The sequence below is a fragment of the Oryctolagus cuniculus genome, chromosome 2 (assembly GCF_051225735.1).
Source record: "Oryctolagus cuniculus isolate XC-2025 breed Fujian yellow rabbit chromosome 2, ASM5122573v1, whole genome shotgun sequence".
Classification (NCBI taxonomy): Eukaryota; Metazoa; Chordata; class Mammalia; order Lagomorpha; family Leporidae; genus Oryctolagus; species Oryctolagus cuniculus.
Window position 1 is genome coordinate 146,567,856 of NC_142868.1, and position 21,652 is coordinate 146,589,507.

Genomic DNA, 21,652 nt, shown 5'->3' on the forward strand with positions numbered 1-21,652 from the left:
AAATGTACTTTTTATGACCTTGGTCCTCCTGTATTAAGAGCGATAATCTTCAGTGTCCTTTACTAAGGGACTAATGTTATGACTGTAAATGCTTGAGATGAAATATGGATGATTAATATTTTTGGTACAAAATGATGCGAAATCTTTTGAAAAGCTAGTTTGATGTTCATTTTTTTATTCTTTTTATTTTTAATTTATTTTTTATTTTTTGACAGGCAGAGTGGACAGTGAGAGAGAGAGACAGAGAGAAAGGTCTTCCTTTGCTGTTGGTTCACCCTCCAATGGCCACCGCTGCCGGCGCGCTGCGGCCGGCACATTGCGCTGATCCGAAGGCAGGAGCCAGGTGCTTCTCCTGGTCTCCCATGCGGGTGCAGGGCCCAAGGACTTGGGCCATCCTCCACTGCACTCCCTGGCCACAGCAGAGAGCTGGCCTGGAAGAGGAGCAACCGTGACAGAATCCGGTGCCCCGACCGGGACTAGAACCCGGTGTGCCGGCGCCACAAGGCAGAGGATTAGCCTATTGAGCCACAGCGCCAGCTTCATTTTTTAATTCTTGTTTAGGCAGTTTTGCTTTAGAATCTTACTTTTTTAAGAATTTATTTTTGGGGCTGGTGTTGTGGCATAGAAGGTAAAGCTGCTGCCTGCCTTGCTGGCATCCCACACGGACACCAGTTTGAGTCCTGGCTGCTCCACTTCCAATCCAGCACCCTGCTGATGTGCCTGGGAGACCTGGAGGAAGCTCCTGACTCCTAAGCTCCATCTGGCCCAACCCTGGCCATTGTGGCCTTTTAAATGGGGAGTAAACTAGCAGATGGAAGATTTCTGTCTGCCTTCCATCTCTGTAAACTATGCCTTTTAAATAAATAAAACAAATTTTTGTGAAAAAATTTATCTGATTTAAAAAAAAAAAGGAGCCGGCGCCGTGGCTCACTTGGTTAATCCTCTCTACCTGTGGCGCCGGCATCCCATATGGGCTCCGGGTTCTAGTCCCGGTTGCACCTCTTCCAGTCCAGCTCTCTGCTGTGGCCTGGGAAGGCAGTGGAGGATGGCCCAAGTGCTTGGGTGCCTGCACTCACATGGAAGACCAGGAGGAAGCACCTGACTCCTGGCTTCGGATTGGCGTAGCACTGGCCGTAGCGGCCATTTGGGGGTGAACCGACAGAAGGAAGACCTTTCTGTTTCTCTCTCTCTCTCTCTCTCTCTCTCTCTCTCTCTCACTCTCTCACTGTCCAATTCCATCAAATTAAAAAAAAAAAAAAGATTGCTTAAAGAAAATTAAAAAAAAATTTATCTGAAATGCAGAGAGTGTGAGACAGAACTTTTCTATCCACTTTCACTCTCTAGATGCATCTAACAACTGTGGCTGGGCCAGGCAAAAGCAGAAGCATGTAACTCAAGTTCAGGTTACCCACATTGGTGGCAGTGACCTAACTGACTACTTGATCCATTATCTGCTGTAGCACAGTGTGCACATTAGCAGGAATCTGAAGTATAAAATGGAGTGCTTGGATTTGTTTTTGGCTCCCATAGAGATGTTTTAATTCTGTGCAAAATGCCTACCCCCAGTTACATACATTTGATTATATTAAATAATTTTTTTCTGTTTGCCCTATCTTCCTTTATCTCTTCTGCCACACATGAAGGTACTTTAAAAAGTTAATGGAGAATGGCCTTAAAAGATGTTTATTTTGGTGCAAAATTTCTTTAAACCTGTGTATGTTTTTTTCTAATATACATTTTTCATAAACTTTTTGAAGATACCTCATATACATGTGGGTTTTTTTTTTTTTTTTCAGTTTTTTTGCACTGAAATAAATCCCCCCCCTTTTTTTCCAATTTATTTATTTTGAAAGGCATAGCTACAGAGAAAGAGGGAGTGACAAAGAGAAATCTTGATCCAGTGGCTCACTCCCCAAATGGTCACAATAGCCAGGTCTATACCAGGCTGAAGCCAGGAGCCAGAACTCCAACCAGGTTTCCCATATGGGTGTTAGGGACCCAAGTGAGTGCGTCATCTTTCACTGCTTTCCTAGGTATGTTAGCAGGAATCTGGATTGGAAACAAAAAAGCTAGGTCTCAAAATCTCATTCTACTGTGGGATGACAGTGTTGCATGTGGCAGCTTGGTGTGTGCCACAATACCAGCTTCAATAAATTTATCTTTTTAAGAAATACATATTTATTATTTTCACTTTATTTGAAAGGCAGAGACTGAGATCTTCCATCCACTGGTTCACTCCCCCACATGCCTGTAATTGCCATTGCTAGGCCAGGCTGAATCCAGGAGTCCCGGCTCTACTCCTGATTCCAGCTTCCTGCTGATGTGCACTCTGGAAAACAGCTGATGATGGCTCAAGTACTTGGATCTGCTATACACCTGGAAATTTTAAATGTATTCTGGGATCCTGGCTTTGGCTTGGTTGAGGACTAGCTGTTAGATGTATCTGGTGAATGAAGCGGTGTGTGTGTTCTTGCTCTCAGATAAATTAAAAAAAAAAATGTTAAAAGCGCCAGCTTTGTACTGCAGATGGTCAGGTGATGGATTTTGTCCATGTGTATGTGTGTATCTGGACAAATATTCTGTGTTCATTTTTGAAGAATTGCACTGGATGTAGAATTTTAAGTGTATTATCAGTTTTTTATTACGGCAGTGAATACCTGAGGCAACTAACTTTATGAAGATCAAAGGTTTATGTAACTCATGGGTTTGGATTTCTCAGAGTAGAAACAAAATGTGTGTTTTGTTCAGTATGACATTATAACCCAAGAATTTTAAAATTGATTTCCCTGTTTTTATTTTGAAGCATTTGATATGTTAAAGTTGTCATTTTTTTTTAACAGACAAGAATTCTTTTCATTACTGTGAAGGAATAGTCTTTATTTATGTATTTACTTAGCCAGACAGAGTTATAGACACTGAGAGACAGAGAGAAAGGTCCTCCTTCAGTTAGTTCACTCCCCTAATGGCCGCTATGGCTAGCGCTGCGCCAATCTGAAGCCAGGAACCGGGTACTTCTCCTGGTCTCCCATGTGGGTGCAGGGACCCAAGTACTTGGGCCATCCTCTGCTGCCCTCCCAGGCCACAGCAGAGAGCTGACCTGGACTGGAAGAAGAGCAACCGGGACTAGTACCTGGCGCCCCAACCAGGACTTTGAACTCGGGATGCCAGCGCTGCAGGTGGAGGATTAGACTAGTGAGCCACGGCAACGGCCCAGGTTTTATTTTTTTTTAAAGATGTATTTTATTAATTTGAAAGACAGTTACAGAGAGAGGTAGAGACAAATAGGAAAGTCTTCCATCCGCTGGCTCACTCCCAGATGACCGCAATGGCTGGAGCTGGGCTGATTGGAAACCAGGAGCCAGGAGCTTCTTCCTGGTCTCCCCCGTGGGCACAGGGGCCCAAGAAGTTGGGCCATCCTCCACTGCTTTCCTAGGCTCATTAGTAGAGAGCTGGATTGGAAGAGGATCAGCCAGGACCAGAAGCAGCACCCATATGGGATGCCAGTACTTCAAGCCAGGACTGGCCCCAGGAATAGTCAGTTTTTAAGATTAAACAAGAGGCCGGCGCTGGGGCTCACTAGGCTAATTCTCCGCCTTGCGGCGCCGGCACACCGGATTCTAGTCCCGGTCGGGGCGCCGGATTCTGTCCCAGTTGCCCCTCTTCCAGGCTAGCTCTCTGCTGTGGCCAGGGAGTGCAGTGGAGGATGGCCCATGTGCTTGGGCCCTGCACCCCATGGGAGACCAGGAGAAGCACCTGGCTCCTGCCATCGGATCAGCGCAGTGCGCCGGCTGCGGCGGCCATTGGAGGGTGAACCAACAGCAAAGGAAGACCTTTCTCTCTGTCTCTCTTTCTCACCGTCCACTCTGCCTGCCAAAAAAAGAAAAAGAAAAAGAAAAGATTAAACAAGAAACTTTAAAAAATGTAAATGAGGGGCTTAGGTTGTATCATAGTGGGGTAAAACTGGCTTACAATGCTGACATTCTGTATGGGTGCTGGTTTGTGTGTAGGCTGCTCTACTTCCTATCCAACTCCCTCCTGGTGGTCTGGGAAAAGCAGCAGGAGATAGCCCAGGTGCTTGGGCCCCTGCCATCCATATGGAAGACCCGGAAGAAGCTCCTTACTCCTGGCCTTAATCTGGCCCAGCCCCACCCATTGCTGCTGTCTTTTTTGTGGACCAGCTAATGGAAGATCTCTTTTATTCTGTCTCTTCTCTTCTGCAAAACTCTGCCTTTCAAACAAATAAATAAATCTTTGTTTTAAAAAAAATGGAAAAGAAATTAGATCAATTTATTGTGTGCAATCCTTGTCAACTATTTTAATCAACATTAACTTGTTGTCACAGTCCATTCAGGCTGCTGTAACAGAAAATCAAAAACTGTCTTTTGTTTATGAGACAGAAGTTCATTTATCAGAGTTTTGGAGGTTGAGAAGTCTACCACTTAAGGTGCCAGCAGATTGAGTTTGAAGTGTTGATACTTCCTTATTTTGTCCTCATACTCCCTTAAACCTCTTTTATAAGGCCACTAATCCCATTCATCGAGGCTGAGCCATCATCACCCACTCTCCCCAAAGGTTCCAGCTCCTGATAACTATACTCTTGGTGATTAGGAATCAGTGTGAAGTGTTTAGCACACAGATTGTAGTGTATATTAAACACTCAAAAGTATAGGCCTATCTCACTTCGGATGGAGTTCATAATCCTCAGTATGCAACTGATTGTCTCAGTTCCCTGTTGAAAAAAAAAAAAAGAATCATGCATACTCAATTAGTGTACAGAGTCAACTATGAAGCAAAAAAAGCCTCACACTTTAATTCTATTTTTACATGGACTTTTTGAAGTATAATATGAATTCTCTCCAAGAGTTTTTCATTTACTATTGTATTGTACAAAGCAATTTTAATAAATATATGAAGTATAACTCTTAGACGAGAGAACACGATTATAGTTAATATGAACATGTGGGCTCTTTTTCAAATATGAGTATATGAAAAATTTTTTGAGATGTAAATGAGCAGTCTAATAAATGGAGATTGGCATCGTGTCTGTGTATAAAATATTGTAGAGAAATTAAGTAAATTTATATATATATATTTTTTTTTTGACAGGCAGAGATAGTGTGAGAGAGTGTGATAGAGAGAAACAGAGAGAAAGGTCTTCCTTTCCATTGGTTCACCTCCCAAATGGCTGCTACTACGGTCGGTGTGGTGCACTGCGCCAATCCGACGCCAGGAGCCAGGTGCTTCCTCCTGGTCTCCCATGCGGGTGCAGGGCCCAAGCACTTGGGCCATCCTCCACTGCCCTCCTGGGCCACAGCAGAGAGCTGGACTGGAAGAGGAGCAACCGGGACAGATCGTGGCGCTCCAACGGGGACTAGAACTGTCGGCGCTGCAGGCGGAGGATTAGCCTAGTGAACCGTGGCGCCAGGCGATATTTCAATATTCCAATGGAATTTTTGTTTAAAATTTGTAAAATTATTCTGAAGTTATCTGTATGAATGAGTATTATTAAAATTTTGGGGTAGAATGCTGAAAAGTGTAATAAGTGGAATATTTATGCTAGCTGTTTAACATTTTAAAATTATAATTGTTTATTCATTGAGCTAATAGATGTATAAGGTTATAGCTGATTTATGTCTCTAGGTTAAGTTCCCTCTCCCTGCTCCTAATTTCCATATTTTATTTTGTTTTGGTGGATAATACTAGGGGAGAAGGAAATCAATCATTATGAATACATTTTTAAGATTCATTTATTTATTTTAAAAGCAGAGATATAGAGAGAGAACGAGAGAGAATCTCCCATCTGCTGGTTCACTACCCAAATCGGTGCTAAGGCACATTTAGGCTGATCCAAAGCCAGGAGCTTCTTCTATGTCTCATTGCTAGCTCCCAAAAACAGTGCTTTTCTTGTGTAGCTTGGGCATTAAAGATTGTGTACTGCTGGGGTAACACAGTAAGTTCTTAGAAAGCTCCTAGAATGTTTTTCACTTACAGCATTTTTCATCTTGTTAACTAGAATTGATCTAGTTATAATTGTACTGAAAGGGGGCCAATAATGTGGCATAGCGGGAAAGCTGCCGCCTCCTGTGCTGACATCCTATATGTGTGGTGGTTCGAGTCTCAACTGCTCCACTTCCCATCCTGCTCCCTGCTATGGCCTAGGAAAGCGGTAGAAGATGGCCCAAGTCCTTTGGCCCCTGCACCCATATGGGAGACCCGGAAGAAGCTTCTGGCTTCCGGCTTAGGATTAGCACAGCTCTGGCCGTTGAGGCCAGTTGCGGAGTGAACCAGCAGATGGAAGACTCACTCACTCTCTCTCTCTCTCTCCCTCTCCCTCCCTCCCTCCTTTTCCTTCTCCCTCTCTCTCTCTGCTTCTCCTTCTCTCTGTGTGTAACTCTGACTTTAAAAAAAAATTGTACTGAAAGAGAATTTTCTTGTAATGTTTTCTTCCTAAAGCTAACCTTAGACCATAGAAAGTAAGCAGGAAGTGTGCTTAGTTCTGTCTCTACCTCTCTTTTGAGATTTACATTTAAGTTCAACATACAATGGACTTAATTGTTCTTGTCAGCTAGTATGTTAACTCTTAAAACAAGTTGACTTGTATTTTGCTGTCTTTCAGGAGGCCTCATGGGACCTGTTAGGATGATTTCATCTGGACATGAGTTAACAACCGATTATGATGAAAAAGCACTTCATGAGCTTGGTTTTAAGGATATGCAGGTACATACTTAAATTATGGTTTCATTTCTATTTTGCTGTTAGATAAAAATTATAAGTGAATTCATCTAAAGTGTATTTATTGTTTTATTGAACTAAACTAAATATATGTAATTTGTTGTCGTTGTTCCTGTTTGTGGTATTTTTACAGATGGTGTTTGTATCTTTGGGTGCACCCAGGAGAGAACGGAAAGGGGAAGGTGTTCAGCTGCCAGCATCTTGCTTGCCACCTCCCCAGAAGGATAACATTCCGATGCTTTTGCTTTTACAAGAACCTCATTTAACTACTCTGTTTGACTTATTAGAGATGCTTGCATCATTTAAACCACCATCAGGGAAAGTTGCAGTGGAAAATAGTGAGGTGACTATATCAGATTTCATTTTAAACATCTTATTTGTCTTTTTGTTGAGTGGGGAATTTTCTCAGTAACCTCTTAAGAAGAATAAAACTTAGGCACTCATTTATTCATTTATTACCTATTTAAATGCCTAATATGATCTATACATATGGTTTTAGTCAAGTATTGTTTTACAAGGATGATTAAATACAGTTTCAGCCTTTATTGAATCTAGTGTAGGAGACAGGTAATTAACAGATGAAAGTTTTAAGTTAAGTAACAGAGAAGTAGCTTCATATAAGGCAAGTGCTACCTTTGAAACATGCCCTGCTATATTATTGGAGGATTATAGGTTGACAAGAGACCCATTTCTATCTTCGTTTGTCTAGAGGTCTGATCCAGAAGTATGAAGAACAGTCAGTTAAAAGAATGAATAATGTCTTGGATATAGTAATTTGGTTCTTGAAGCCCTGGATAAAAGGTGTTTGGCAGATCTAGAAATTGTTAGAGAATTAGTGGGTAGAATAAGGAAGCTGATGGGAGTGTAGAATGTAGCACTGAGGTGTTAGAAAGGTAGAGTGTCCGGTGCCACAGTTCACTTGGCTAATCCTCCGCCGGTGGCACCAGCACCCCAGGTTCTAGTCCCGGTTGGGGCGCCAGATTCTGTCCCGGTTGCTCCTCTTCCAGTCCAGCTTCTGCTGTGGCCCAGGAAGGCAGTGGAGGATGGCCCAAGTGCTTGGGCACTGCACCCACTTGGGAGATCAAGAGGAAGCATCTGGCTCCTGGCTTTGGATCAGTGTAGCTCCAACTGTAGTGGCCATTTGGGGGGGTGAACCAATGGAAGGAAGATTCATTCTCTCTCTCTCTCTTTCTCTAACTCTGCCTATCAAAAAAAAGGTAGAGTGAAAAGATGTAAGACTTGTGGACTGGAGAGCCATTTCCGTTTTACTGAAAGTGTACAGCATTTAATCTACCATACCTGGTAGATTTGTTTGGCAAAAGTAACAAAAGCAGTAGAGAAAGTAATGTACTAGTCCAGGAAGGAGGTCACAGTGCCCTAGAGTACTAGAGTAGTAGCTGTGGAAATAAAGTGGGTACCAGGTTGGAATAGTGTTAATTGGTCTAGTGGATTGAATTAGGGGTATTCAAAGAGGGGAAGACAAACACAGAGATGGCTTGAACAGCTGGGTAGCTCCATCTCAGATGAAGGACATCTTTCTAAGGTGTTAAAGGGACCTCAAGTATAGATGTCAAGAAACAGTTGGCTATATAAATTTGGAGCTGAGGAAAGTGGTTTGTTTTAGAGAAGAAAGTTGATGGGTTTCCATTAGAATGTTGGTACTTAAAGTCAAGAATGCTTAACGTTATCTAAAGGAGTCATTTTCAGTCCACTGGCTTTTTAAAAAATGCCTTTAAAAAATCTTGTTTGTTCATATATCTTATCCAGTGAAGCACAGTTTGGAGATTGCATGACATATAAAATGATCGTGCTTTCATGTCTTTTTTTCTTTGTTAAGCTGCTGTTCTTTTTTTTTCCTTTAGAAGAGTAGGTGTATTTTCCATGTCTTTGATTGTGTTTTTGATCACTTATAATCATGATAGCTGTTGTTTGAGTCCTCTGTCCTATAGCATAGTTTCCAAGTAGTGTAATCGTTAAGAGGTACCCATGAAACTCTGTTTGCTCACCTCTTTTATTTCATGCCACATGTACTATCTGAGCTTTTCCTTCACATCAGCACTCTGTTGGCATTTTAAAAAGAAAACTCCCTGGTTATCATGAGGATGTTGTTTTTCTGTGCAGTGTTAAGAGGACATGGGGGAGTGAACAAATACTTGGAGAATATTTTGTGAAAGGGAAATTGCTTAAATTAGATCCAGTTCTGATAATGTTTCAGAATACAGAAAAGTGAATGGCATGTTTCATGGGGTTTGAGCTCATTGTAATTAAAAATCACAGACAAGGGACCAGTCTTGTGGTACAGTGGGTTCAGCTGCTCTTGTGACACCAATATCCCATATCAAATTGCTGGTTTAAGTTCTAGTTACTTGGCTTCTTATCCAGCTTTCTGCTAATGCTCCTGGGAAGGCAATGTTAGATGGCCCAAGTACTTGAGTTGCTGTCACCCATGTGGGAGACCAAGATGGAGTTCCTGGCTCCTGGCTACCATTTGGTCCTTACCTAGCTGTTTCTACCGTTTGGGACATAAAATAGCATGTAGAAGATCTCCCTTGTCACTACTCTTTTTAAATAAATAGCTCTTAAAAAAAAAAAAAAAAAAACAGATAAAGGGAGTTTTAAACTTGTAGCACAAAGGAACGTTATATGATTTTTATTCTTTGTAAAATGGATTGATGTCATCATGATATGAACAACAGTGTAAGATCTTTTTCATGGTTTTAGCAACAAGGTTTAGATGGTAGTATGGAGAATGTATTACAGGAAACAAAGACTGAGATAAGGAGACCAGTTAATAAGCCCTAGACTGAGTGAACCCTAAACCAGAGGGGAAACATTTCCTTAATTTAGCATTTTATTGAATCTTTTTTTATAGCAGTACTGTGGCTGAAAATGGGAATTTTTTGAACAAGATAACTCCTGATGGGAGTTTTCAAATAATAATAATGATAATAATAATAATAAAGGACCTTTACTGTGTATGTCCTTCTGAAGTGCCTTTCAGTTAACAATAGAGCCTAGTGATGCAAACTAGTAGGACTTTTTTTCCCCATCAAAATCCATTTTTTTTTTGTGGAGCTTAGTCTTTTAAAAAAGATGGGTATTGGGGCTGGCGCCGTGGCTCACTCGGTTAATCCTCCACCTGTGGCACCAGCATTCCATTTGGGCACTGGGTTCTAGTCCCGGTTGCTCCTCTTCCAGTCCGGCTCTCTGCTGTGGCCCGGGAAGGCAGTGGAGGATGGCCCAAGTGCTTGGGCCCTGCACCCGCATGGGAGACCAGGAGAAGCACCTGGCTCCTTCTTTTGGATCAGCGCAGTGTGGCGGCCATTGGAGGGTGAACCAACGGCAAAGGAAGACCTTTCTCTCTGTCTCTCTCTCTCACTGTCCACTCTGCCTGTCAAAAACAAAAACAAAAACAAAGTGACCTATATATAGGAAGTAGATGACAGTTGTGCTGAGATTTATTTAAGTGTCCATATGAAACAGATTTTTCCACATCTCTCTGAACAGTTTTCTGAGGAAAGTGAACTTCCCCAGAGAAAAGTTTATTTCAGAAATGTTAATAATAAAATTTCTCTTTTGTTGAATAAATTCTATTAACATGTGATATGTTTTGTCACAAAGGAAACCTAAAAATTAAGTAAAGTTAAGTAAAAGGATTTTATGCAAAAATGTCGAACTTTTAAGTTAAACTTTTTTATTCTGATCTGTATTGGTAAAGTAGTTGTTCTTATTTGTGTAGAGTTTAAGATGTGAAGAACTTCATCTTCATGCAGAAAATTTGTCTAGGCGTGTCTGGGAGCTACTGATGCTTCTTCCTACGTGTCCTAACATGTTGATGGCATTCCAGAACATCTCAGATGAACAGGTGAGCCCATAAGGCCATTTAGTCTCCTGGAGTGTGTTGCTGGTTGACATTCCTATTGGCAGTAAATGAAATTGCCTATTGACCTTTTTCTTATATATTTCCCATATACCTTCAATAAATTTGAAATGTACCATTTTATCATAATCATTTGTTTATAGTAAGGTTGAATAAAAATATTGGCAAAATACAAGGCAAGTGTTTTCTAAAATTATCTTTAGAAAATTAGAATTTGCATTTGTTTTTAAAGAAGATACTGAGATTTCACATAGGATTTGTTTTTATAATAGTTTGTTCAAATTACTTTATGTTTTGAGTATTTCTCTACTTTCTGTTAGAAAAAGTAATATGAGAAAATACACTGAGATGAAATGATGTGTCAGTTCTTGGTTGGGATGCTTAAAATTAAGTGAAAACTGACTTAATATGGGGGAAATGAGGCAAAAAATTTAATATACAATGGATCTCCAAAAAGTCAATGAAAAATATATATTATAAAGAAGCTAGATTTCCAAAAATTTTTATACCAAAACTTTTTTCTTTTTCCAAATATAGAGAGGGAGAGACACAGAAGTCTTCCATCTGCTGGTTCACTCTCCAAATGGCCACAATGGCCAGACCTGGGTTGATCCGAAGCCTGGAGCTTCTTCTGGGTCTCCCATGTGGGTGCAGGAGCCCACTACTTTCCCAGGCCATTAACGGAGAGCTGAATCAGAAGAAGAGTAGCGAGGACACGAACCAGTGCCCATATGGGATGCTCTCGCTGCAGGGGAAGGCTTAACTTACTAATCCACAGTGCTGGCCCCACAATCAACTTCTAGTTCCATTTTTCCATTAACTTTTAAAACTATTCTATTCTCATTTTTGATAATTTTTCCATAGGGACATCCTCTCATATCAATAAGTGTTGGATACATTTGTAAAGGCATCTATAAAAGTAAAAACTTTTTTTAAAGCCATGTAATGCAAGGAAAATATTGCAGAGTGGAGCCTCCTCATACCAGGCACCAAATGTAAGGAAAAGAAGGCAGCATAGAGAGGAGGCAGTGTGCGAATTTGCAGCCAGACTGAATTTATTCAGAGAAAATAAACTCACAGAGGTCGACCAACTGCTAGCATACACGACCGAACACCTGGCAGAGGACCCAGCCTCCAGGGACTGGGCTTTTTTATATCTTAGGTGGAATGGGGTGGGACTGAGTACCCTGCCTCCTCATTGCTGCCCTCTTTTTCTCACATTTGGTGCCCCATGTGAGGAGGTACCAATCTGCACTCTCTTCCTTACATGTGATAAGATGTGTGTGTGTGTATGTGTTTTGTGGAGTAATCCAGTAAAACTCCTATAGAATGAATGGAAAAACAAATGTCCTAATATGCTAATTATCATTTATGATTTAGAGCACTACCATTAAATTACAGAAGGTTCTATATCTCATGACTTAAAAGTGATAAAAGATGGACTCTAGAAAATGATTAACGATGACTCAGAGTAATTCTTGTAACATTTCAAAGATGAGTGTTGTCAATTATGTTTCATAAGTTTACAGTAGAAAATAGCAGTGGTTCTAAATCTGTTCATTTCCATATAAGTTTTTAATATGTAGCGTATTAATATATTAAATATAGACATTTAACTAGTTAATCCATATTTTAAAAGTACAGTTAGACTGTGATTATTTCATTGGGAACGGTGGTAAATGCCTTCATCTGTTTTGAAAGTTAATAAATTATACATCAATGCTACTGTTTGTATATTTATTTTATTAAAATTTGATGAGTAATTGGTATTTTAAACATACCAGTAGTACAAATCATATATTTTTTGTGTAGTGTCAGTGAAACTTGGTGTTTTTCTTTTATTAAGAGTAATGATGGACTTAATTGGAAAGAACTTCTCAAAATTAAGAGTGCCCACAAGCTGTTGTATGCTCTGGAAATTATTGAAGCACTGGGAAAACCTAACAGACGAATAAGGAGAGAGTCAACGGTAATTTCCTTTTTATTATCATTAAATGTTTGTATTCTCTCTGGAGAATACATAAAAAGTATATTGTCTTTTCATTCTATAATTTTCTTTCTGCCGCACTTATTTTTTGCCCTTCCCACAGGGAAGTTACAGTGATCTTTATCCAGATTCCGATGATTCAAGTGAGGATCAAGTAGAAAATAGTAAAAATTCCTGGAGTTGCAAGGTTTGATTATATTTGTTTTTCCATGTATTGATAAAAATAATTTTTCTAGTTTTCCAGAATTCATATCACTGTTCTTTATATGAAAATAAATTGTAGTTTAAAAATTCCATTTTACTCAAAATCACAGTAATTTTTTTTAAGATTTATTTATTTGAAAAGCAGAGTTACAGAGAGGGTGGTGTAGAGAAAAGGAGAGAAGGTGGTACAGACAGATTTTCCATCTGCTGTTTACCTCCCCAAATAGCCACAGTGGCCTGATGGAGGTCAGAAGCCAAGAACTCCATCAGGGTCTCCTGTGTGAATGGAAGGGTTTTAAGTACTCGCCCGTTTTCTCCTGCTTTCCCAGGTGTACATTATCAGGGTGGTTGATCAGAAGCAGAGGAGCTGGGGCTCAAAGTGGCACTCATATGGAATGCCAGCATCACAGGCGTTGGCTTAACGTGCTGTGCCAGAACGTGGGCCCCTAAATCACAGTAATGTAAACTGAGCTTCTGGAATGCTTTGACACTTCTGTTTCTAATACTGATCTTCCCTAGTCCCCAATTGAAAGGTGTTAGAGTATCCTGGTGTCTGGGATTCCTAATGGAATATAAGCATATGTTTATGGACTTATACAAGTATTTTTAAAAAATAATTAAAAGTAGGCTTTGTTTTTTTTATGCTATTTCAATAATTGAATCAGAATGATTTTCTAGATGAAAGATCTGGTATTTTACATATAATCAGATACCAAATCAAGAAGCAGATTATCATTGCATTTTACTGCTGCTTTTCTCTCACCATTAATCTCACAATTGTTGACAGTTTGTTGCTGCTGGAGGGCTTCAACAGTTACTAGAAATCTTTAATTCTGGAATTCTAGAGCCTAAAGAGCAGGAATCTTGGACTGTGGTAAGTGAATATTCACTATGCCAACTGATTGCTATGTTTATTAGTTGCAAGCCCTTCCATTTTTTAAAAAAATTTTTGTTGACATTTACAAAGTATATGTTTTTGTGAACTTTTTTTTGAAAGATTTACTTTATTTGAAAGAGTTAGAGAGAGGTAGAGACAGAGAAAGAGAGAGGTCTTTTATCTGCTGATCCACTCCTCAAATGTCTGGAGTGGCTGCGGCTGAGCTGATCTTAAGCCAAGAGCCAGGAGCTTCTTCCAGGTATCCCACATGGATGTAGGGGTCCAAGGACTTGGGCCATCCTCTGCTGCTTCCCAGGCGCATTGATAGGGAGCTAGATTGGAAGTGGAGCAGCTAGAACTAGAACCAGACCCATATGGGATCCTGACGCTACAGCCAGGGGTTTTAACCTGCTGTGCCACAGCCCCAGCCCTGCTCTTCATTTCTATTAGCAAGAGTACCTTTCTATTATATATTCATTTTAATAGAGAATAGCATATAATAGAGAGAAAATAAAATAGAGTTTGATAAATATTATGGAATGAAATTTCTTTATGCCAATTGTAAAAATTCTGAATTGCTGTGATTTGTTATTCTGAACCATGGGTAATTTTATTAAATTTTTCTCCTATAGATAAATTATTTATTACTTTTGTAGTCTTATATCTTGCTTGCAGCTAGAAATTGGTTTATGCTCTAACTTTTTGAAAACATTTTTTAAAGATTTATTTTATTTGAAAGGGGAAGGCAGAAAGAGATATCTCCCATCCACAGGTTTACTCCCAAATGGCTGCAACAGCCAGGGTTGGGCCAGGCTGAAGCCAGGAGCTCAGACCAGCATTTGAGTCTCTCCACATGGGTGGCAAGGGCCCTAGTACATGGGCTTTTCTGGATGTATTAGCAGGGAGCTGGTTTGGAAGTGGGTACACTGGGATTCAATTCAGTGCTCCTGTGTGGAATAATGGCATTGCAACATAAGACTAAACCCACTGGCGACAGTTTTGGCCCCAGAAACATTCTTTGTTTTACTTGTTTCATTTTGTTTTGACCCTTTCTTCCTTTATAGTGATGATGTTTAAAAAATGTTTCCAGACCCTTATTTCTGATCTGCAGTGAGATCAATACAAATACATCAGTTGAAAGTAAGCCTCTGGGGGACGGCGCTGTGGTGCAACGGGTTAATGCCCTGGCCTAAAGCGCCAGCATCCCATTTGGGTGCAGGTTCTGGTCCTGGCTGCTCCACTTTTGTTTTTGTTTTTGTTTTTTGACAGGCAGAGTTAGACAATAAGAGAGAGAAAGGTCTTCCTTCCATTGGTTCACCCCCCAGATGGCCACTATGGCCAGTGAAGACCAGTTGCTTCCTCCTGGTCTCCCATGTGGGTGCAGGGCCCAGTGACTTGGGCCATCCTCCACTGCCTTCCCGGGCCACAGCGGAGAACTGGACTGGAAGAGGAGCAACCGGGACAGAATCCAGCACCCCGACCAGGACTAGAACCTGGGGTGCCGGCGCCGCAGGCGGAGGATTAGCCTAGTGAGCCGCGGCGCTGGCCTGGCTGCTCCACTTCTGATCCAGCTCTCCTATGGCCTGAGGAAATAGTACAAGGTGGCCCAAGTGCTTGGGCCCCTGTATCTGTGTGGGGCTTCGGACCGGTGCAGCTCCATCCGTTGTGGCCAACTGGGGAGTGAACCATCCAATGGAAGACCGCTCTCTCTCTCGCTCTCTCTCTCTGCCTCTCCTCTCTCTGTGTAACTCTTTCAAATAAATAAATCTTTTTTTAAAAAAAAAAAAAGTAAGCCTCTGAAAGGTTTATGACAGTTGAACATTGGTAATAAATACTTTGCAGAAGTATTGGTTCTCAACCAAATGGAAATGTTTTGAAAATAGTACTTCACCATTCTTTAGGTTCATAACATCAGGAAGATAAAACTTATTTTATAACTGAAAACTTCATAACTTTATGCAAAGCAGCCCAGTTCAAATTTGCACTATATATAAAAGTCTATTTCCTGACTTTTGATACTGCCTATTAGCCTTATCAAATATTGCATTCATGTTTTAATTTCTTACTTTTTTTTTTATAATTACTTTGTAACGTTAGGGATCATGGGTTAGTGATGTGATGCTGAATGTCCAGAGAGAGAGAACATATTTAGAAATCATTGCTAACTAGTGAGATTTTGTTAATCTTACCATTACTTTCTTTAAATATTTTTTATGAATTTTACATCAGATTCTTTTTTGAAGTATATACCTCTATTACAATAATCATTGTAATTCCGTCCCATATTTCTTCTAGTGTTTTTCTGTTAATCATGTCTTCATTATCCCATCAGTATCTGAGATGGATTTGGTACCTTTAGTTTTGTGGCAAAGTGGGAAAAGTATGAAACATCTATAGGAATTTTGCTTATATGCTGCTTTTAAGCTTATGAATAAAGTTTGTTTTTTTTTTTTTTTTTTTTTTTTTTTTTTTTTTTTTTTGACAGAGTGGACAGTGAGAGAGAGAGAGAGAGAAAGGTCTTCCTTTTGCCGTTTGTTTACCCTCCAATGGCTGCCACGGCTGGCACGCTGCGGCCGGCGCACCGCGCTGATCCGAAGCCAGGAGCCAGGTGCTTCTCCTGGTCTCCCATGGGGTGCAGGGCCCAAGCAGTTGGGCCATCCTCCACTGCCTTCCCGGGCCACAGCAGAGAGCTGGGCTGGAAGAGGGGCAACCTAATATTATGAAGTATTTATTCATTCAAGATCATTCTTGTGCTTAAGCAGCTTTATTTTTTTCATTTAAAACAACTTTAGCTGAAATGCAGTTCTTAAATTTTCCTCGGTATAATTTCATTATAAAAAATTGTCTTCTTACATGTATAGTTCAGTGGATTTTAGTGTATTCACAAAGTTGTACAGCCATTAGCACTAATGCCAGAAAGCATCTTCATACCTCCCATAGTCACTCTTTATTACCTCCAAAATGCTTCACCAAGCTGTTTCCTAATTTGGACGTTATATACTGTATAATATGTGGTTGTGGCTAGCTTTTTTGATTTAGCATAATGCTTTCCAGGTTCATTCTTCATAGTAGCATTAATTTATTAGTTATTTCATTCCTTTTTATGAATATGGTGCGGTTTGTTTAATCATTCATGTACTGGAGGGGTTTGAGTTGTTTTCTACTTTTTGGCTGTTGTGAACATTTCTGTAGTAAGTTTTTGTGCTCGTGGAAGTTTTCACTTCTTTTGGGCATGCCTTCTAGAAGAGGTATACCTGACTTTCCCTTGCTGACTCTTTTTAATGGTAGTCTACATGATGCTAAGCTGTGTCTGTCTTTGATTTTTGGATTTCCATTTTTTTAATACTGCTGAATTTGAGCATCTTTACATGTTCTTTTTTGAGCATGGATAAACCAGTAATAAAGGTACATTCATATATCTAATTTGGTGAAATGTCTCTTCAGTCACAGTTGAATCTAGCGAGGGAGTGATGGATCAGTTGATTAACAGTAACAGTCCTTCTGTCAGGACTATTATCAATAATGTTGTTACAAACAGTCATATTTTGAGTGTATACCTAGGAGTGCTATGCTTAGTTCTTGATTAATTCTGTTTAACTTTTGAAGAAATTGTACAGCATTTTTACAAAGCTGCTATATCATTTTATATTTCTACCTGGGATTTGTGAGAGTTAGTTTCTTCAGATTCTTGCTAAGGCCTGTTCCTGTTTCTTTTGATTTTAGCCATTGTAGTTGGTGTGAAGTGGTAATCTGTAGTTTTGATTTGAATTTTCCTTTTTTTTTTTTTTTTTGAAGATTTATTTATTTATTTGAGAGGCAGAGTTGCACAGAGAGAGGAGAGGCAGAGAGAGGGGACTTCCATCTGATGGTTCACTCCCCAGTTGGCCACAACGGCCAGAGCTGTGCCGATCCAAAGCCAGGAGCTTCTTCCAGGTCTCCCACGTGGGTGCAGGGGCCCAAGGACTTGGGGCATCTTCTACTGCTTTCCCAGGCCATAGCAGAGAGCTGGACAGGAAGTGGAGCAGCTAGGAAAAGTCAGTGCTTCAGGCCAGGGTGTTAACCCACTGCTCCACAGTTATGGCCCTTGATTTGTATTTTTCTAATGACATATGAGATTAAACATGTTTTGTTTTTTGTTTTGTTTTGTTTTGTTTTTGACAGGCAGAGTGGACAGTGAGAGATAGAGACAGAGAGAAAGGTCTTCCTTTGCCGTTGGTTCACCCTCCAATGGCCACCGTGGCCAGCGTGCTGTGGCCAGCGCACAGCGCTGATCCGAAGGAAGGAGCCAGGTGCTTTTCCTGGTCTCCCATGGGGTGCAGGGCCCAAGCACTTGGGCCATCCTCCACTGCCTTCCCTGTCCACAGCAGAGAGCTGGCCTGGAAGAGGGGCAACCAGGACAGAATCCGGCGCCCCGACCGGGACTAGAACCCGGTGTGCTGGCGCCGCAAGGCGGAGGATTAGCCTAGTGAGCCGCGGCGCCGGCTCCACATTGTCTTTTAATGGGAGAAGTTTTTAATTTTAATAAAACTGTTACATAGTCTAAGAAATATTTTTTTGCCAAGAGCAAAAATTATTCTCTTCCTCTGTTTTCTTTGTGTTTTATATATGTTTGTCTTATAGGTTTATAATGCATTTAATATTAACTTTATTTGTGTAGAATAAGATTGAAGTTTTTTGTTTCTGCTTTCATATACCTATCCAATTTCTCTATCACCATTTTTGTAAAGACTGTTCTTACCTCTCCGAATTATCTCGGTGCTTTTCTTAAAATTCAGTAATATAGTATTGCTGTTATTGAGGGGAATATGCTTTCCTGGTTTGTGGATACTGTGTACCACTTGATATTAGAAACAGAACAGGTGATCCAAGATTATTGTAGAGAAATCTCTGAAATTCTTATATTGCATATAAGTGATAATCTAATTAAATTAGTCAGCAGAAATTTTTTAGCTTTTCATATTGAACTTGAAGTCATTTGTAAATTTTATTTTTATACTAATTTTTAAGGAGATATTTCCTTTATTTTTAATGAGCATATGGGAAGATTTTCAGCTGAATTATTTTCTAGAATTGAGAATTTCCTGGAGTCCCAAAATAACTAAGAGTATGTGCCACTTGTGTGGAAAAACAACATATAATACTTCGTCTCTTGAGTGATTTTATTTGTGATTAAACTGTATCTTTGTCAGTATTTTAATTACTCTAATAATTGTAGAATTTATCTTAATTGATCATTTCATTGTTCAATCTATTTATTAAATTAGTTATTAATTTTAATTATTTTAGAATTATACACCCTGGCCGGCGCCGGCACGGGTTCTAGTCCCAGTCGGCGCGCCAGATTCTTTACCGGTTGCCCTTCTTCCAGGCCAGCTCTCTGCTGTGGCCAGGGAGTGCAGTGGAGGATGGCCCATGTGCTTGGGCCCTGCACCCCATGGGAGACCAGGATAAGTACCTGGCTCCTGCCACCGGATCAGCGCGATGCGCCAGCCGCGGTGCGCCAGCCGCGTTGGCCATTGCAGGTTGAACCAACGGCAAAGGAATGCCTTTCTCTCTGTCTCTCTCTCTCACTGTCCACTCAGCCTGTCAAAAAAAAAAAAGAATTATACACCGTGAGTAGTATATTTTTCCAAAAGTTCAGTAACTGTATTATGTGCATTTTTATGATGCTTTTACAAAAGTAAGGAGTCATTTCCGTTTTATTAAATGTACCATTTCAGTATATAAATTTTTTTTGTGTTGATAAGATTACATTGTTAGTAACTGTAATCTTTGAGTAGTGAAATTTGTATGGAATGCATGGATTAAGTACTAGCAATAATGTTTATTTTCTTTCAATTTTAAGGGTGTATAATAACCATATTAAAATAAATTGGGGTAATGACCTTTTCTTCTCATCCACAGTGGCAGCTAGACTGTCTTGCTTGCTTGCTGAAGTTAATATGCCAGTTTGCAGTAGATCCATCTGATCTGGATTTAGCTTATCATGATGTCTTTGCCTGGTCTGGTATAGCTGAAAGCCATAGAAAAAGGACCTGGCCTAGCAAATCAAGGAAAGCTGCTGGTGATCATGCCAAGGGTCTTCATATACCACGATTAACAGAGGTAAAATGCAGAAGCTTTAGTACTAAATTACAGTGACAAATTTTACTTGTGTCCTCACAAAGAAATATAGTAATGTTTAAGAAATGTTATACTAAGTTACTAAGTTATGACTGAGTATCTGCAGTGATGTCCCCATTTTAAAATGGTATTAATTCGTGAAAAGTAGTGCTTTTCTTTCTTCTCTTTTTTTTTTTACTTTGCATTATGATAATCTAATTGTACAGAAATGGTGAGGTCACAGCACCTCCCAATTTCTAAGAGGAAAGTGATGCATGACTCTATTCAAATCTGCACTGTTATATTTGAAGCATATTGTGAATGGTACAACATGATATATCAGTTTAGAATTTCCATGCAACACCTCAAATTGTAAAATGGAAGCAGTATTTAAAACATTGTGTTAAGATTTCATGCTAAAGATAAAATCCTTTTTTAGAACGGCAGCTTAATTTTGGATTACAGTGTACTGGGTTTACTACTGTTAAATGTTGTTCACTAAGTTATCACAGAATCTCCACTCAATTCAACTCCTAAAAAATTAACAATATTAACAATCAAAAAGTATTGCTTTTCAGTCATCATTCAAAATACAGGAATGAATTAGGGTTCATTTTAATGTTATCAAACTTGGATTGAATTCATAGATATGATAATTTATGTACCAAGAGTGTCAGGGTTCATTCAGGAAACCAGAAGCCATATTAGTTATTTATTTCAGCATCAGAAATTTAAAATAGACATTTGATATTTTATGATATGAATGTATTTTGCATTTTGTTGGAGGACCAAAAAAATAAAAAGAGAATGGTAAAGTCACTCAAACAAGGAGGAAGGAGCCATCCACCATGCCTAGAGACTGGGAAATAGAATGAAATAGTTAGGTTTATCAGGGAGTAGAAGTTTGTGAGGGATCCTCTTAAACTGGGGTTTAGACTCTCAGAAAAAGGATGTTTGCTCTGTTGCTGTGAGATTCTCAATGAGGACCTTACAAAGTTAGTCCAAGGAATGCCTCCAAAATGCTGAAGCCTGAAATCACCTGCCTCTTCTGGACAAAATACTTCTGGAACAGTACTGACAGAAAAAGCAAGGGAACAGTTTCTCTTGTCCCAGATTGACAGAACCTATTAGGAAGCCAGCTGGCAGAGGATGAATTTAGTTTGTAATATATTATCACTGGCCTCATAGAAATTGTGTGTGACAGAGTGGGTTTACAGTTGAAAGTAAGTAGTGTAATAGCCAGGAATAAAAATAGAATTCTTTTTGTCTATGGGTTTTGTTCATGTAATCAAATATTTGCCTTTCCAACATCTTGTAGGTGAAGTAGAAAGTACAAAGGTCAAAATGAGCTCCTAGTGTAATCTTTTTCTCATTCTGTAACTTTTTAAGAATAGCATATACCTGCACAAGGTTAATGAATTGTTACTGATAGAGGAATACTGTGAATTTAGGAGTATAAATTGTAAATAGTGTATCTGAAAAATGGAAACCTGGAAAATGCTTTTGTTTTTGGATTTGGTGGGGTTAAATGGGAAAAGTGATCTCTGTCAGTGTTACAGATTATTTATATCTAATACATTTATGGGAAATAAAATATCTAAACAAATTCTATACGTTGTTTATTGTGAATTACTGCTTGAGTAACCTACATTGTAGTGAGATTTCAGTTAGGTTTTTCCAGAATAAATTTTCAAGTTTATAGTATAAATGCTAAAGTGAAGTATAATACTTTGTTTACTCACTAAATAATTTCAGTATTTACTGACCTCTGTTTATGGTTTTCTTTTGAGATTTTAGATAAATGCATGTAAGTATACGTATAAAATATATCCAGACATTTATGGAGTTTTCACAGTTTTGGCTTGTTTTA

The 21,652-nt window shown here is 39.6% G+C and overlaps 1 protein-coding gene across 8 annotated transcripts in view; it reads left to right on the forward strand.

Moving 5' to 3' along the window:
• The window catches only part of USP34 (ubiquitin specific peptidase 34), a 234,077-nt gene that overhangs the window by 104,332 nt on the left and 108,093 nt on the right, over positions 1–21,652 (forward strand). For all 8 annotated transcript variants that reach the window (XR_016229347.1, XM_051838286.3, XM_051838300.3 and 5 more), the window contains 7 exons: positions 6,617–6,717; positions 6,866–7,075; positions 10,472–10,597; positions 12,459–12,581; positions 12,703–12,786; positions 13,591–13,677; positions 19,585–19,785. Coding sequence is in view for 7 of the 8 variants with exons in the window: in XM_051838286.3 (XP_051694246.1) it covers positions 6,617–6,717; positions 6,866–7,075; positions 10,472–10,597; positions 12,459–12,581; positions 12,703–12,786; positions 13,591–13,677; positions 19,585–19,785 (932 nt within the window). In the remaining variant the exon portion in view is untranslated. The remainder of the gene's footprint in view (positions 1–6,616; positions 6,718–6,865; positions 7,076–10,471; positions 10,598–12,458; positions 12,582–12,702; positions 12,787–13,590; positions 13,678–19,584; positions 19,786–21,652) is intronic.